Raw genomic sequence first — 16,333 nt, 5'->3', positions numbered from 1 at the left:
AGCGGGCGGGTCAGGAGAGGTCTGCCACGCCATGTGGTCACCTCCGGGGCAGGCGGGAATCGAACTCATGCGGAAGCAGCTTTAGATTCTCAGTGCAGTGCTTTAACCGGCTGTGCCATCAGGGAGGTCCCGCAAAGAAACAAATTTTTATTCCTCACATGCTGGAGAGGATAAATTTATTGTTTCCAAGTGTAATCAAATACCACACTAAGAAAGTAACACAAGAACAAGAAGATGTGTTCAGGAATTTTGGTTCCTCAATTGGCTAAGGAAATGTATTAATACATACCATATCGCAAGTCTAAGCAGAAACAAACACGTAATTCCATAAATAACAACAAAACCCAACGGCCATTCAAAATTCAATTCTCAAGAGATAAGGAGTTAAGGGGATCTTGTTCAACAAGTAAAATAGATATACACTTTTGTCCTATAACTATCTTTTACTTAATAAAAAACAGCGGCTTTTCCACCAAAATCAGGAACAAGACATAAATGTCCACCATCTGCTACTATTCAACATTTTATTATAGAATTTAGCCAATACAATTAGGTTAAGATTAATCAATCAGAATAAGTAAAGAAGTAAAACTATCACTATCTGCAGTTTTGATAATACATTTAAAAAACTGCAAAGAATTAATAGTAAAACTAACTCAAAAAAATGAAAGAATTCAATGAAAAGAACAGGCTACCGAGTTAACACTTAAAATTAATAGCTTCCAATATAGAATGAATGGACACAATGACAGAAAATCCCCAAAATGGCTTACCACATAATATGCAATTATGTTTCCTTTCATAAACAGAATAAGCAAATAAAAAGAAATAAGACAAGAGAAGCATTTGCATCAGCAACCATCTGGGACCTATAAAAGCTACTTGCTAGATGCCACTAAGTCCCTTCACATCGTGGTAAATTAAGTTCAGGTTGCTCAGTAAGTCAGACGCACACCAGTCAGATGCACTACACACATGGTCAACCTCAACTGTATGCATCGTGAGAAGAAATCTAAAAGTCAACCAGATACTCACTATTCCCATCTCCACTATCATTACCAACTTTTAACCAAGTATCAAAAGTAACTACTTGAAGAAGTCCTTATATTTTCCCCATTTAGACTGTGTCACAGAAAAACAAATGAGGGAAGTAGGGTAAGACTCTCAAAACCAAATTACTTGCAAAAAGCAGCTGAAACTCTAAGTTACTCAGTGTTCTGTGGCCTCATTCTTCATAAGGCCTATGTCCAAGAACATGAGCAGTAAAATCAACCAAGGATGAAGAGAATTAAAAAAAGAGGACCAACATTTGGTATTTTATTTGGGAAACAAAGAGAAATTAATTTAATCTTAAATAGATGCCATTTAATATATCTTTAAGATCTTTAAGATCTTCAAGAGAGGGTGTCAACTAGAAATATATGGCGGTCCAGAGCTCGAAGGAGACAGAAAACACCTATGCGCTCAGGAAAGCTGACATCTTTTTCACAGAAAAGCAGCTCGCTATAAATTCCCAAATAGCCAAGACAAATATTATACTTGAACCATCCATCTGGATTTAGTTAAAAAAAAAAAAAGTTGAAAGAAAACATGGCAATACTATTTCATCAGCTAAAACAAAATTGCTAGGTACCATGGACAACACAGATTTCAAAAATCTAGGTTCACCAGTCCAGTGATGTTATTAACGTCTAGTATTTTAAAGTCTGAGCTGACTTGGGAGATGTTGCTGGAGACACACTATTCCCTTGCTGCCCAACAGAGTAGCCACTAGCCACTGTGGCTCTGTGTTCTTGAAATATGGGCAGTGTGACTGAGGACTTGAACTTTTAATTTTAATCAACCAATTTAAGTAGTCACATGTGGCTAGTGGCCATGGTATTAAGACAGAGAGGCTTAGAACTTCCTCAACACATTTCAATGGCTTCCCATTGTGAATTAACCGGGAGTAGGTGTGGACAATAGAGACAGAGAAATAGAAATTATCATTTCATTTGCTTATTATATTATTTGAATTTTATTTCAAGAATATATATTACTGGTATAATTAAAATATTTAATATTTATTTTGGAACTGGAGTGTAGGCCAGAGGTATGGAGTGTGTGAAAGGTTTCACCAAAGACAGAGTGTGGAGCAGAACAGGTAAATTCTACTGAATTATGCTGCTAAGGGGATCAGCGGGGAAGACAGGAGTCTGCTGTGCCATATGTGGGTCAGTTCCCTGGACAGGGGTATTAACTCAGGCCACAGCAGTGATAGCACTGAGACTTAACCCCTAGGCCACCAGGTAGACCCCTAGAAGTATTTTTTACTTTACAAGTAATTAATATGCCACACAGAAAAATTAGGAAATATGGACCAAAAAAATACATTTATAAACTTACCTTTAATCATCAACAGCTACCACATAACCTACATTTTTAACACTTTCATTAGAAGTACCTGTAGTGCCATTGGCCCAAATTCCTTCGAGTTTTTTAATTTTTTTTTTAAAGATTTATTTATTCGTACAGAACTGGGGTACAGGCCAGAGATGTGGAGGCTGAGAGGATTCACCAGAGACAGAGTGGGGAGCAGAACTGGCAAATGATCAAAGTACGCTGTTGAGGGGATCAGCGGGCGGGTCAGGAGAGATCTGCCTCGCCATGTGGATCTCCCCCAGGGCAAGCAGGATCGAACTCATGTGGAAGTGGCTATAGTTAACCCGCTGCGCCACCAGGGAGAGCCCTCCTTCCTTTGAGTTTTACCACATGTCTCTTCCAGCTCACCCCACTCCCAAACACTTTAGAAATGCTATGGGATAGCCACCATCCCTAAAGTCTACCTCAAAACTGCTAAAAACACTAGTTCACTTGCTTGTATCCCTTTCACCAATGTCATCATTATCTGCTCTGCCACCAATGTCAAGCATGGCAGTTGGAAGCCAACCTTTACCCTGCAGTGTCATGAAACTAGGTAGTTACTACAGTAAAAGAGTGCAAGCTTTGGAGTTGAGTAACTCTGCATGAGTCTGTTGTTCTCTTTTTACTGCTTGGGTTACCCTGGATCAGTCACTTCTGCTGCTTCTGTATCTGTTTCCTCATTTGCTTTTAGAAAATAAGAAGAACACACAGAGCACCTACAAAGCACAGTAATCTAGAGTAGCACTCAATAATGGTAACTACTATGTATTTGGCACTGCCCCGGGTGCTTGAAGGTAGCACTTTGAAACAAGAATGCCAGCCATTCAGGAGGTTACATGACACTGCTTTACTACCCCACTGAGTCCCCCCTGATCAATTCCTGATCCATCCTTAGTATGTGTGTGCACTAATACAAAGCACTTTATCTAAAATATCCATTTCTTCATTTGTAACATTATAATGCGATCTGCTCTATCTATTTGACATGGCTGGAATAAAAATAAAATAGTAATATATGTGAAAGTGCTTTGTAAATTAGTATTTACAGAAGTTATTAAACAAAGAACAGCACATTCGTCTTCCTTCTCTAGGGCAATACCAATGTGTTAAGAATGGATTACAGATGCAGTGAAACATCGACCCTGTCTTCTCAGCCTTCAGGGAGCCAAGGAGAGCCTGGCTTTAGTGTGCAGACAAATACAATTATTTTCTATGTGTATCATCAAGCCAAAAAGGAAAATGGAAACTCACTCTCATGCTACAGAAACTGGAGTTAGTCCATGGACTCCCTGCTCCGGATGATTTAGGCTTCACTTCCAACTCAATCCTGCTCCAAAGATATGCACTCACACTTCTCCAAAGGACCAAAGGGGCTCAAATCTGAACAACTAGGGGCTGCTAGTCCCCCCAGTCCAATGCTACCAGATAAACAAAATGAAGTAATTTAGAACTCGTCAGTGAGACTATGGCAAAGCTACTGCTGCTATATTTCCACAAACAATTGAACCATTTTCAGCAATACTGGCCTATAATCATTTTAAGAGAAAGGTTTAGAAGTAGTGGAAGAGTTGGGAATAAGCAGGGGAGGGAAGAAGAAAAAAGAAAAATAAAGGAAAAAGAAAATATATACATTTGTGTTGCACAGAATAGGTAGAAATTTCCAAGAGCTATTCAGCGCTTAAAAGTTAGACTAAAGATAACAAGATTATTTTCTGACTGTTTTTGAAATAGCTTTTCCTATATACATCCTACAATACTGAACTGACTTTTAGACTGTCATAGTCTATAAATTCATTATCTTTCATACTGTATAGAACTGCCCATTTTCCAGTACATATTGCTAGTTTTTAAATCCATATCCATATTATCCTAATTCCTCACTGCATTTACTCCTCATCCTAATTTATCCTTTACTCCAGCATAAATTTATTATTTTGAAATGCATTTATATCGCCAGACTTTTTCAATGCCAAGTTCACTTCTTAAAACCTTTATTTTCATTTTCCACTCCCCCTGTCATAATCAAACACATATATTCCACATTCAGATTTGTCAATCTCCATGAGAAAACTCTATCAACACTGCATAAACCTTCATTTCTTTTTATCATTCTTTTCAGTATGACATTCAAACAGGTGTTCAGTCAAAAAAATGGAAGGACCCTTCCTTAACATTTGCTAGAAAATGGTGCAATAACCCCAACTCCTCCAATGACAAAGGAAATTTGGTAGAAGCAGACTGTGGACTAGAAGTAAAGCGATCACAGGCTGGAGTCTGACCTCCATACTCAATTTTGGCTCCAGCAGTGTAATTCTGGGTCCATTACTTTATGTTGTAAAGTATATCAGTTAGTCATTAAATTTCAGTTTCTTCATCTAATAAATGGGAAATTTAGCCACTTTTATAAACTGCCTTTAGGATCAGATGAAATCATCATTTCAGCATAGTGCCTAGTATACAGTACACAAACAAATATTGTTACAATATAATCTACTTTCTGACTCTATCCTTAGAAAGAAGGTAATTGATCATACTCTGCTCTTTCTTTCTAAAAGTTAAGTTTCCTTTAGAAAAGTTATGTTTTCTGCTTCTCCATGTGAGGACAATGTCAGACAGAAGGAAAGTACTTTGGTTACTCTCTGGACTCAAGTGCAATGTATAGGCCTCTTCAAGTTCTTACATTCTACCAACAAGGGTTAATCTTAGAACTTCTACCTTCAACCAACAAACACTTCAGAAACCCCAGGAAATCAGTAAGCTTAATCACACTTTCTAAACTTGGAAGGATAATAACTTTTTTTACAAATGAGAAACAATCACTAAAACACCTTATATAGAACGGAAAGTAATGTGAGGTCAAGATAAAGTGCAAAAGGCTAGGTCGAGATAAAGTGCACCGTACCAGAGCTGAGGGAGCACCTAACTGAAACATCCTAGAAAAGCCAAAGCCTACAGGAGATGACGCTGCAAGTGAAAAGCAAGAAAATGAGAGTAAAGCACTAAAGCCATTTAAATATTTTACTTTGAATTGTACTGAGCAGCTAGTAATATGTTATCTAGCATCTTTAATATGTTATCACGACACATCAATAGCAGAAACACCAATTTATAAATTCACTGGATATTCACAGCATTGGCCACAACCAGCTATCACTACAAAGAAACCTCAAAACCACAAATCAGGAACTAAATAAGCAGGCTCAGGAAATAAATAAGCAGGCAGTTTTACTTCCTTCTCTAGTTCTGGAAAGAAATTTAGAAACCATGAAGGTTTGTAGTAAACTAAAAGATTTCAGCATAATGCCAGAATCTCTGCATTTTACTCTCCTTGATTCAAAACAAATCATTTATATTTTGAAAGCATAAGCTTCTACAAAAAAAGTTTCATTAACTTTAGCAAGTCTCTTTCTAAGGAGTGGTGTTAAATCATCGGAGGTGTTATATTTCCTCTGACTATCTGACAAAATGAATGGACATTTCCTGGAGTGGGGGAATGCATACAAACAAAACTTTGCACATAATTTCACGGGTGGGGATGAGAATGAGAGTCAATGACCTTAGGTCATGGGCCACAGCCCCTCAGGATTAAGACAAACACGAGGCAAGGAAAGCTAATTTATCAATTTGAAAAGGAAGCCAAAGTACCAAGGCAGAGATTTAATCCAAAAGATAAGATTAGAAATACTGTCCACTTTCTCAGATAATGACTGTTAGATGTGATCAGGTGCTGGTGATGGTCATGTTCAACCAGAAGGGAAAAAAACAGAGCAAATGGGAAAAAGGTGGAATTAAAAACAGTATTAACAGATGGTAAACTCGTAGTCATTTAAAGATACAGGTTTTCCCTACTATACGGATGTAGAAAGTTCCTATTTAGTGTGACTGGGGTTTGGGAATGCTATTACCATTAATTTACATGGGAAATTTTTGAGCAATGTGAGAACCGAAAAATAACCTACTAAATGATACTAAAAGGGAAGCGAGAAACCTGTGGCAGCAATGACACTAACCCTGCAACCTTAACACTGGGCTGACTTAACATACCAATTCTGGTGCACATTTCTATGCCAATATGTTCATTAAATGGCAGACGTGAACACACCCTTGTAGATGAAAGCACAGGTTTTAGAAAAGTTGTGTAAATCTACCATTTTCCCTTATCAAATAAGAATAAAGTTAGAGATGTGATACCCTTTAACCTAGGAGGAAAGGGAGAGGAAAAAAGTCTTAGTAGGTGGTGGCCGAAAGATCTGTAAGTGTAAGCCACAAACTTGCGATCAAAGGGCTCAAGAGGGAGATAAGAACAAAACAAAGGAAGCAATAATAAAATAAAAGGGAAAAGCTTCTAGACTCTGTTCTTCAACACGCACACGCGACACAAAACTTTTTCCTGGACACGTAAACAGTAGTAAATTGGCAAGAGAACGAACAAGACAACAGCACGACCTACTTCCCAAACTCCAGCATTCCTTGGACGGCCTCATAAGCACAGTCAGGCTTGGGACATTTCCTAGGCAAGGCTCCTCCCGGCACCGCTGGCCAGAGAACCTCTCCAAGGGACGATCCCTGTCTCCCCACCCCTCTCGGTGGGAGACAGGAAGTGGGGCACGGCCAGGAGAGGATCCGGCTGGATACCAAACTTTCCGAAGGTGGCCCCGCCGAGACTTAAGCTGATTAAGACCTGGATCACGCCGCCCTTAGCCCACCCAATGCATGCAAAGCTAACAGAGGGTGCTGCCCTGGAAGCACCCTCTTCACCCGGTTGTTCCGGGGTACACTCAGGGCACCAGGAGTGATGAAGGGATAGAAACCGAAAGCCAAATACTCGGGCAGATCGGACGCAGACTAAGGGAAGAAGTGTCCAGAGTCTCGAACAGCGAACCCCGAAGGCAACGTGTCCGCTCCCGCCCACCACCCCAGACCAGCTTGCCCCGCCTCTCCCAGCCCGCCAGTTCCGCCCTCACCTGTCTGCGGGCGACCCGGCAGCTCTCACGTCGAGGATTAGCGCTGCCGCCGCTCTCTTGAATCGCCCGAAGCCTGGCAAGAAATGAGCGGAAACGCGACCTGGGCCTTTTTTCCTTCCCCTCCCCCCCACACACCACGGATCCTCGGGGGGCGGGGAGCAACAGCAGCTGTCACCGCCGCACACTGACCAACCGCCGAGGACACCAGAGCCAGCAGCCTCTCAACTCGCCCTGCGGCTCCAGCGCCCGGAGCAGCGGAGCCGGAAGTGAGGAGGCCGGAAGTAGCGCTGGTCTGTCCTGGACGGCCCCTCTCTCCCTCCATGTGACGGGTCCCGCCACGTCTCGATGGTGCGCGCACCTCAGTGGAGGCTCCCTCTGCCTCGCCACGGACGGCTAGCCCCGCCCCTCGCGCTGCGGCCCTAGCAACCACATCCGGGGCCTCGCTGTCGCCGTTGCCCCGGTAATTTTCTGGCCGCCGCGGGATCATAGAGGGGTGTGAGCGCGGGTCTCCATGCACCTGCCAGAGCTGGGAGCTAGTGGAAGGGCGCGTCGGCCTGATTTTGAGTGGCCGGGCGTCTCCAGAAGCCCACAGCGCCCCATCTTTCTCATTCACACACCCCGGCCTCACGCTTTAGGCGTCCCCCACCAGACGGTGAGCCGGCGGGAGGGCGGAACAGACGTAGCTCACCGCCACGAGTGCCACTGGAGAGCCAAAGCCTCTTGCTCAGCTGCCGGAGAGCACGCAGCAGGTTATTCCAGTCCCGAGGGGTGGGAGCGCGGAGAGGATGCGGGGTTAGGAAGCTGGCGGGGTGCGAGTGTCTCGTTCTTGCTTCGCCTAAGCCGAGAGCCCTCCTCCGGCAACATCGTTCGCGCCCACCCCCTTCAGGAGTACCAGACCCCCCACGCCCGACGTCCCGGAGTTCCTGTTACTTGGCTTTGGGATCACTTTCTGTGAGTCCCTGATGCTATTCTTTCCTACAACTCTTTCCTTTTCCTACTGATCGACTTCTTTCTCTGCTTTCCCCGTTACTCCGCAAGTAGATTGCTCTCCTAGCTACAGAGTAGGTCGCTCTCCTAACTACAGACATCGTTCAACAACTCCTTCTAGAGCCCGTTGTTGTTTCCTAAATTGACGTATCCCAATCCCCAGCACTGATTGGAGGGAATGTGTGAGTCCACGGCGCTGCTATCATAACCTGAGACTCACAGGCAGCACAGGGAGCTGATCCAGCCACGCACATTTTCCCTTAAACTTCGGAACTGCTTTTCTTTTGACAACTTCCCATGCTCAGTTTTACTACCATTTCACTCACTTTTACCACCATTTCACTTGTAGACTTGTAAAGGACGACAGGTACACTCTGTAAGATTTACCACTTCTCTCCACGGTACATCTCGTCTGCCTTTGCTTTTCCCCTTGGCGGACAAGACATTTTTTTAAAAATCTATGTATTTATTCATATAGAACTGGGGTATAGGCCAAAGGTGCAGGGACAGTGAGAGGATTCACCAGAGACAGAGTGGGGAGCAGAACAGGCAGATAGAGGAAGTACACTGCTGAGGGGAGCAGCGGGTGGGTCAGGAGAGGACTGCCACACCTTGTGGATCACCTCCCGGGGCACAGCGGGGATCGAACTCATGCTGAAGTGGCTTTAGCTTCTTAGTGCTGTGCTTTAACCCGCTGCGCCACCAGGGAGGGTCGCGGACAAGACATTTTTAATGACTACATACTTACATGCAGAACTCTGCTTTTCTGGGGAGCTTCACCATAGTGAAAGTACATCCCTGTATAGATGTGGTCACTTTAGCCATGACTATTAGGTGACACCAAGTCTTTTCAAAAGTAGATAACAATTTGTTGTCTAAGATCTCCAAGACACCTTTGACAACGGTACTGACATCCGGTACCGGCTCTTATTTTAAATGGCGTAACCAAAAACAGCAAATGTATCTTTCCAGCTATAATTTTAGTGCTATAGCCTGCTATGAATGTCAGAGTCACCCTGGTTTATTTTCTCATGGAAGATAAAGATGCCAATCTAGGATAATTACTGCTCTTATTGTATAAGTATGGAGTGGAGATGAGTAGCTACGTCCAAGTGTTCATCTTAGAATTTCAGAAGAGTGACTTGGAGGTTCACGCAGTACTCAGTGGTGCTTGAACAACACACACTTAACCTTTTGAGCTGGCTGGTGCCTTACTGGATTCTTGCAAGCTGTTTCTTGCATTTGGAGACACTTAGCTTCACTATGGACATAGGCTCAGAGGTGTTTCTTATATTAGAAAGATGGGCATCTGCTTGTTATTTATCCTTACCTGGATTGTTTCCTTGGTAGCTGCTGGTGGTATTGATAGAGATTCTGGTGGACTTAGAGCTAATGCCAACTTCTACTGGGTGAAAGTGCTATGGATCAAATTAGGTAGTACTTAGTGTGATGCTGGTCCTGTGCATAATTAGTCCCATACATAGTGTTTTGCTGTGCAAGACTGTTAACAGTTTTAATCTTTCCTGCTGCCCCTTGGGGAAATTAGAATTCAGGTTGGCTTGCAGAAAATCCTGGAAGCTACTTCAGCTGGTGAAATTCTGTGGACTTACTTTGGGAAAAAGAAGTAGTAGCATGTATTCTTTGGACTTGTGGGAAATTTTTTCATACTAAAAAACTTATTTTAAATCTATCTCTGCTTAGATGTGGGATGTCTATCACCTGTTCTTTCTTTTTCCCTTTGCCCATGAGCTTGAAGAATTCTGCCTCCCCATTCTGCTAGCAAGAATAAAGTACTACTTTTTCTCGATTGGCATGTTTGGAAAGGTCAGAAAGAAAAAAGGGAATAACTGCCATATATATTTATGACATAGGGATTATCTACTCATTCACCTTTGCACTGCTATTGCTTTTACTGATATTAATATGTTTTTTCACAAAGCAGGTACTATTTATTTGCAAATGTAAGTTGGCTTTGAGTTTATCAAAGGGGAAAATAGCTGGGTGGGTCTAAACTGATCACTTGAGACTTGAGAGCAGAGTATTTTCTGCAGTAGCGACAACAGAGGAAGTCAGAGAAACTGGAGGCTTGAGAGAAATCCTGCACAAGAAATGAAGAGGGCCACAGGCAAGGAGCGGAGGTAGGCCTCTAGGAAGAGAAAATTCTCTGCTGACCACCAACAAAAACCCCAGGGACTTCACTCTTACAACTGCCAGGGGCTTCAAATGAAATGAGTGAGCCCAGAAGCAGAGTCTGACCTGGAGCTCCCAGAGGAGAGCACCACCTGCCTGACACCTGATCGCTGCCTTATGGGACCCTAAATACAGGCCTCTATGGAGACCACCTGGGTTTTCAACCCAAAGCCAATGAGACAGTAAACGGGTGTTGTCTTAAGTCACTAAATGTGTGGCAGCTGTTACAGAGATATAGAAAAAATATATGTTACGTAGTAGGTTTTTTTACATCTGCAATTATTCACTTGGGATAGAATCCTAGGTATGAATTTGCTGGTAAAAGCTCTGCACATATCTCAGGTATTAGTGCTGATTTACCCTCCGTTATAAGCTTTGTACCAGGTGATATGCTTCCGAACAACCCATGTTACCATATCCTGGCAAACGCTAGATACTGTCTTTCTGACAGGCAGAAACAAAAACAAAAACCAGGGTGTCTCCTTTTGAAGATTTATATTTTACTAATAGTATAGTTGACCATGGTTTCCTTTGGAGTTCAATTAGTAAGTCTCTTTTTGGTGAATTCTCCCTATTCTTATTCTTCAGTTAGCTTTACTACTGACATAGTGCAAGCACTCCCTAACATGTGTTACATACAGCATTTCCCTGCTCTAGTATTTTCAAGGGATAGTGAGTTTACTTGAGAGAATGAGTACTTCTACCATTAATTCCTGCTAATAATAATAATAATAATAATAAAAGTAGTCCCAAATGTTATACTCTAGGATTAAAATGTCATCCCCATTGATTAGGCAGTCTTAGTGTTTTATTCTTTTTGTTAGGGAAAAAGCTGGTCTGGTTTGTAATTCCTATGAAACAGAATGACTCCTTTGATTTGGACAGCCAAGGCAGAGGAGTTTTGACAAAAAGCTTGGCCAAAAAAAACTGTGCAGAAATCACGTATCATCTTGAAACCTGGAGGATCAGAAAAGAATGATAGGATGGAGTACCCCCACTTTCACACCTTAGCAACATCCACTGAACTTCTTACTTTGGCCTGGGGTAGACCTGAGATTCTAGAAGGGGGCATGCTAGCTGGGAAGGCAGTGGCGAGCCCATTTGGGGACCTGTGACTGTTCATACAGCAGTACTGTTTCAGAATATATTTAAGGTGAGACTGTTGCTTATGTTTGCAAATAGGATTCTGTAAACCCTGAATTTTATAGGTTGACACAGTCAAAGAGTATAAAAAATTCGTATAAATAATGATGGTGAGATTGTCACTAAACATTATTGAACATCTTGGAAGGTGCTAAGTACTATGTTAAGCCTTACATTCTCACTGAAACTCATCAAATCTGCAGTAACTGTAAAATAGTCACTCCTATTTTACAGATAAGGAATTGAGGGTTCAGATGGTTAAGGAAATTACCCAGGAGCACAGAAAGTACTAACTGGCAGCCACTTTCTCAATGCAGGCCTGTTTGGCACCAAAGTCCATATCCTTATACTATGATCAACCTTTTCTTTTATAGATAACAGAGATCCTCTGAGGTTCAGACCAAGACTCAGTCACTCCTCCTTACTCTTAGCCTAGGTCTTCTACACTTTCTCCACCTAGTTGTTTATTCCCATGCATTTTGTCAACTATTCCTGGTCCCTGCGTGCTTGGCTAATGTGTCAAATTGAAAGAAGAGTTGTTGGGTTTTTAAGCATTTAGGTAGAATAAGATTTGGATTTTTAAAATGTATAATGGAATAATTTGATTTGCATTTTCATGAACCATCTTCTGCCAGACTTCTAGGAGACATCGTCTCCCACATGCTATTAAAAGTCGAACCTTGTGACTGCTGTCTGAGTGTGTTTTTCTTTAGAGAAGTCAGAGAGGGCAGTCTGTGACTTCATGTAAAAGATAGCCACCAAGGATCTTGCCAGCATCATTTTTAGTGCTTTAATTTCAGTAAGTCCACATTTTCAAACCAGTTTAAATTTGTCTGATTTATTTAAGAAGTATGTATTCAAAGGCAACTAAGAATTAACATGCCCAAGTGGAGTTAGAGTGCTTTTTTACCGAGGGCGGCTTTAGGCGGTAAGCATTTCTCCTAGAAACTTTGGTAATTGTGTTTTCAGAAGCATGTTGCTATTATTTTCATTATGATTAAAAGCATAGCTAATTAGTATAAATGTTCTTTTTGATATTCAGTTAAAATGTTGCTAATACTGATTTTTTTTTAATATTTTCAAGAGACAGAAAATATATGTCAAGTTCTAGAAGGATTTTGCCATTTTCTTCTCCACCCTGAAGATACTTGGAAATTAATGGGTAATGTTTTGCCTGAAAATTACTGAATGCTTTTTCTTCTTATCTCTGAGGCCTTCTGTGGAGAATTAATAAGAGGTTGAATGCGCACATGGATAAAATGGATCATCTTAAAGGATTGAAGTTCCAAAAATATATCAGCAGGACTGGACAGGCTTGACATAATGAGATTTCTATTTTAGCCTGACTTCTGGAACTCTGAATAAACTATAAAGTGAGCTACATAAAGTCCTGGGAAGGTAGTTTCTGTTCTAAAATCTTCTAGCTGCAGCTAACCTTTCTCTTATTCAAATCCTTTGAAAAATTACATTTACTCATCAATTTCTTGAGAAACAAAGTGATTAGAATCTTTCAGTATATGAAATAGACTAGAAAGCAGCAATTTGTACCACACTGGAAAAGAAAGTTAATTGAAGAAACAGATACAAGGAATCTGAGAAACCGCTACAGAAACACTGATTGAGATGGCAGAAGCTTCTGGGGATGCCTCGTCTCTGGCTGTAACAGTAAAGAAGAAGAAAAGTCTCTCCATTGAAGAAAAGATTGACATTATAAATGCAGTAGAAAGTGGCAAGAAGAAAGCGGAGATCGCAGCTGAATATGGAATAAAGAAAAATTCGTTATCTTCTATTATGAAGAATAAAGACAAAGTTCTAGAAGCCTTTGAATCTCTGAGATTTGATCCAAAGAGAAAAAGACTGAGAACTGCTTTTTACACAGATCTGGAAGAGGCTTTAATGAGGTGGTATCGAATTGCTCAGTGTCTAAATGTCCCAGTTAATGGTCCAATGTTACGTCTAAAAGCTAATGATTTTGCCCAGAAACTGGGACATAATGATTTTAAGTGCAGTAATGGTTGGCTGGATCGCTTTAAATCCAGGTATGGTTTGGTGTTCAGAGCCCAGCCTGTGGAAGCTCCGGGCATATCGGTAGACCCGTCAGCTGTCTGGCACCAAAATGTGCTTCCTTATTATTTAAATGACTATCATCCTAAAAATGTTTTTAATATAAAAGAGACTGGGCTGCTTTATCGAATGTTACCTACAAATACATTTGCATTTAAAGGAGAAACATGCTCAATTGGAAAATTGTGCAAAGACAGAATAACTTTGGTGGTCGGCACAAACATGGATGGCTCAGAGAAACTCCCTTTGCTTGTTATTGGAAAAAACAGGAACCCACGTTGCTTCAAAGGTATAAAATCATTGCCTGTGTATTATGAAGCTAACAGAATGGCTTGGATGACCTCAGATGTATTTGAACAGTGGATGCGCCAGCTTGATGAGAAATTTCAAGCGCAGCAACGAAGAGTGGTGATTTTTGTTGATTCTTTTCCTTCTCACCCAGAAGTAAAGAACCTTAAGTCTATTGAGTTAGCATTTTTCCCATCATGTTTATCTTCCAAATTTATAGCTATGAAACAGGGTGTTATTCAAAACCTGAAAATTAAATATCGACACTGTCTCATCAAGAAATTTTTAAGCTCTGTGGAAGACAGCCGAGAATTTACATTTTCTCTACTGGATGCAGTTGATATGCTTCATCTCTGTTGGCGGACTGTAACCCCAGAGACTATTGTCAAGAGCTACGAGGAGGCAGGCTTCAAATTTCAGAAGGGAGAAAGTGACGAGACAAAGGCAGAGCTGGACACGGGGCTGGACTTGGTGGCCCATGCGAGGGCGGCGGGCGTGGAGTTCCCGGAAGGCCTGTCTGTGGAGGAGTACGCAGCCCTGGACGATGACCTGGAGGCTTGCGAGGCGGCGCCGGCCGGAGACTCGGTGTGGAAGACAGAAAGTCAGGCAGATGAAACTGGATTTTATGCTTCTGATGAAGAGGATGATGGTGGCTCTCTGGGAACCGAGCCCCCTTCACCATCGCAAACCGAGGCAGTAACTGCCTTAGAGACTCTTAAACATTTTCTTAGAAGTCAAGAAGTGCATGATGGGCTCCATAATTCTTTAGCCGACCTTGAAATTTTTATTAACTCTTTATCATCTAAGTAACTATTGATTGTACAATATCTGAGGAGTCATAGCTTTTCCTGATGTATTTTACCATAAAAGGTATGTAAAGGGAAAGTACCACTTAAACATGAAAACTATCTGTTTAATCACAGATGTCTCTGGCCTGAATAACAGTTTCCTGGGTAGGTTAAGTAAAGAGTAAGTAAGTGAAATATATGAGTTCCAGTTTACCAAGGTTTGGGGGAGTAGTAAATATACTCAGAGACCTTGTACTTGAAGCATATGTTAGATACGTCAAATAAAAAGACTCCCCATCTATCTGGTTCATCCAAGTTGAACTGGTGACTGTATGTTCTTTTAAGTTAGGACATGTTTTAGAATATTTTAATTTATCTACCTCATCTAAGATACAAAATATCAATTGCTTGGATATTTATTTTCATTAAGATCTGTATATTCAAACTATTAAATATCAAGCATTAATTTTGAATTACTTAATTTTTGTCATAACCAGCTAATCTCCCTTATAAGAAATTCTGAAAATAAATCTGACTCAATTATACACCAAAGTGATTAAAAATATGTCTTACTACTTTCCAGTTATTTCTAGGTAAGATTTAGTGAAAGACTATGACATCATCAGTTGTTTTTTGTTATCTGTTAACAGAAGATACAGATTCCTCCTGAATATTTGTATATCCATGTGTGTGTTTAATAGAAAAAATACATTGAGCTATTTATTAAGCTCTTGTGATAATTATATTTTAATACAGTAATTCTTAAAGTAAATATAAAAATATATATAGTTATTAAAAAGAAAATAATGTGGTGGATCTCTGTGAACCAAAATTCTTAGTTTTCAGGTTTTCACAGCTGAAGTTTTTAATCTATATTACTGGTTTTCTTGATTTTGCTGAATTTTATTTTCAGGAAGGTCTTGAGTGACCTTTCGATTTATTTTGATGTATTAATCCTGTTTTTTGTTGTTGGTGTTTTTTTCAAATTCAGAGTGACATTTTAGATTAAATTTGTATTGGGTTGACAGAGATTTTAAAATATTGTTTGAAATTATTTACTCTTCATCTATAAAATAGTCTTTATAGAGAAGAAAAATATAACACTGTGTCAGAACTTTCTGTTGTTAAATTTTATGTACTGTGCTTATTTAACATTAGAGCTACCTGAAGAGCCTCTTTGAAAAGTATTTTTTAAAAATGTAAAACATTATGCAGATTATTCTTGTTATGAATTATTAGTCTGCCAATAAATGATATATTTGGAAAGAAATACAGAATTTTTATTTTCTACTACTGATTTAATCTGCTTTTGAGGTTGAGTAATAGTGACCCTTGAAGTGTATTAAAATTAAGAATGTTTCTTTTAGTGTGAAATATGGGTTATTTAAATTTAATTAAAAGCAGTTTATTCATCATTTGATTAGAATTCCTAGTGTGTAACCATCATGGACTAGCAACTTTTACGAAGCTGACCTGCCGCTCCTGCACTGGCGTATATCAGACCCT

General features: G+C 40.5%; 2 protein-coding genes across 5 annotated transcripts in view; one reads left to right on the top strand and one right to left on the bottom strand.

The window, feature by feature from the left end:
* Window positions 1-7,610, bottom strand: part of ARFIP1 (ADP-ribosylation factor interacting protein 1) — a 65,740-nt gene extending 58,130 nt beyond the window's left edge. For 3 of the 4 annotated variants that reach the window (XM_012727004.1, XM_012727007.1, XM_012727006.1), the window contains exon 1: window positions 7,368-7,603. The gene's annotated coding sequence lies outside the window, so the exon portion shown is untranslated. Of the gene's footprint in view, window positions 1-7,367 lie in introns of all 4 variants that reach the window. The other variant, XM_004685330.2, reaches the window with a different exon arrangement.
* A 653-nt stretch (window positions 7,611-8,263) lies between these two features.
* Window positions 8,264-15,787, top strand: TIGD4 (tigger transposable element derived 4). Its single transcript, XM_004685328.2, has 2 exons — window positions 8,264-8,318; window positions 12,772-15,787. Exon 2 carries the CDS (start codon window positions 13,311-13,313, stop codon window positions 14,847-14,849), a length of 1,539 nt encoding a protein of 512 aa, XP_004685385.1. The 5' UTR covers window positions 8,264-8,318; window positions 12,772-13,310; the 3' UTR covers window positions 14,850-15,787.
* Window positions 15,788-16,333: the final 546 nt, after the last annotated feature.

This window comes from Condylura cristata, unplaced genomic scaffold (genome assembly GCF_000260355.1).
Source record: "Condylura cristata isolate star-nosed mole 26May11 unplaced genomic scaffold, ConCri1.0 scaffold00018, whole genome shotgun sequence".
NCBI lineage: Eukaryota > Metazoa > Chordata > Mammalia > Eulipotyphla > Talpidae > Condylura > Condylura cristata.
Note: the sequence above shows the minus strand (reverse complement) of the source record. Positions and strands in the feature narration are given on the sequence as shown.

What these genes read in the sequence shown, in the direction of transcription:
- TIGD4 (XM_004685328.2), top strand. Translation starts at nt 13,311, where the DNA reads ATGGCAGAAGCTTCTGGGGATGCCTCGTCTCTGGCTGTAACAGTAAAG.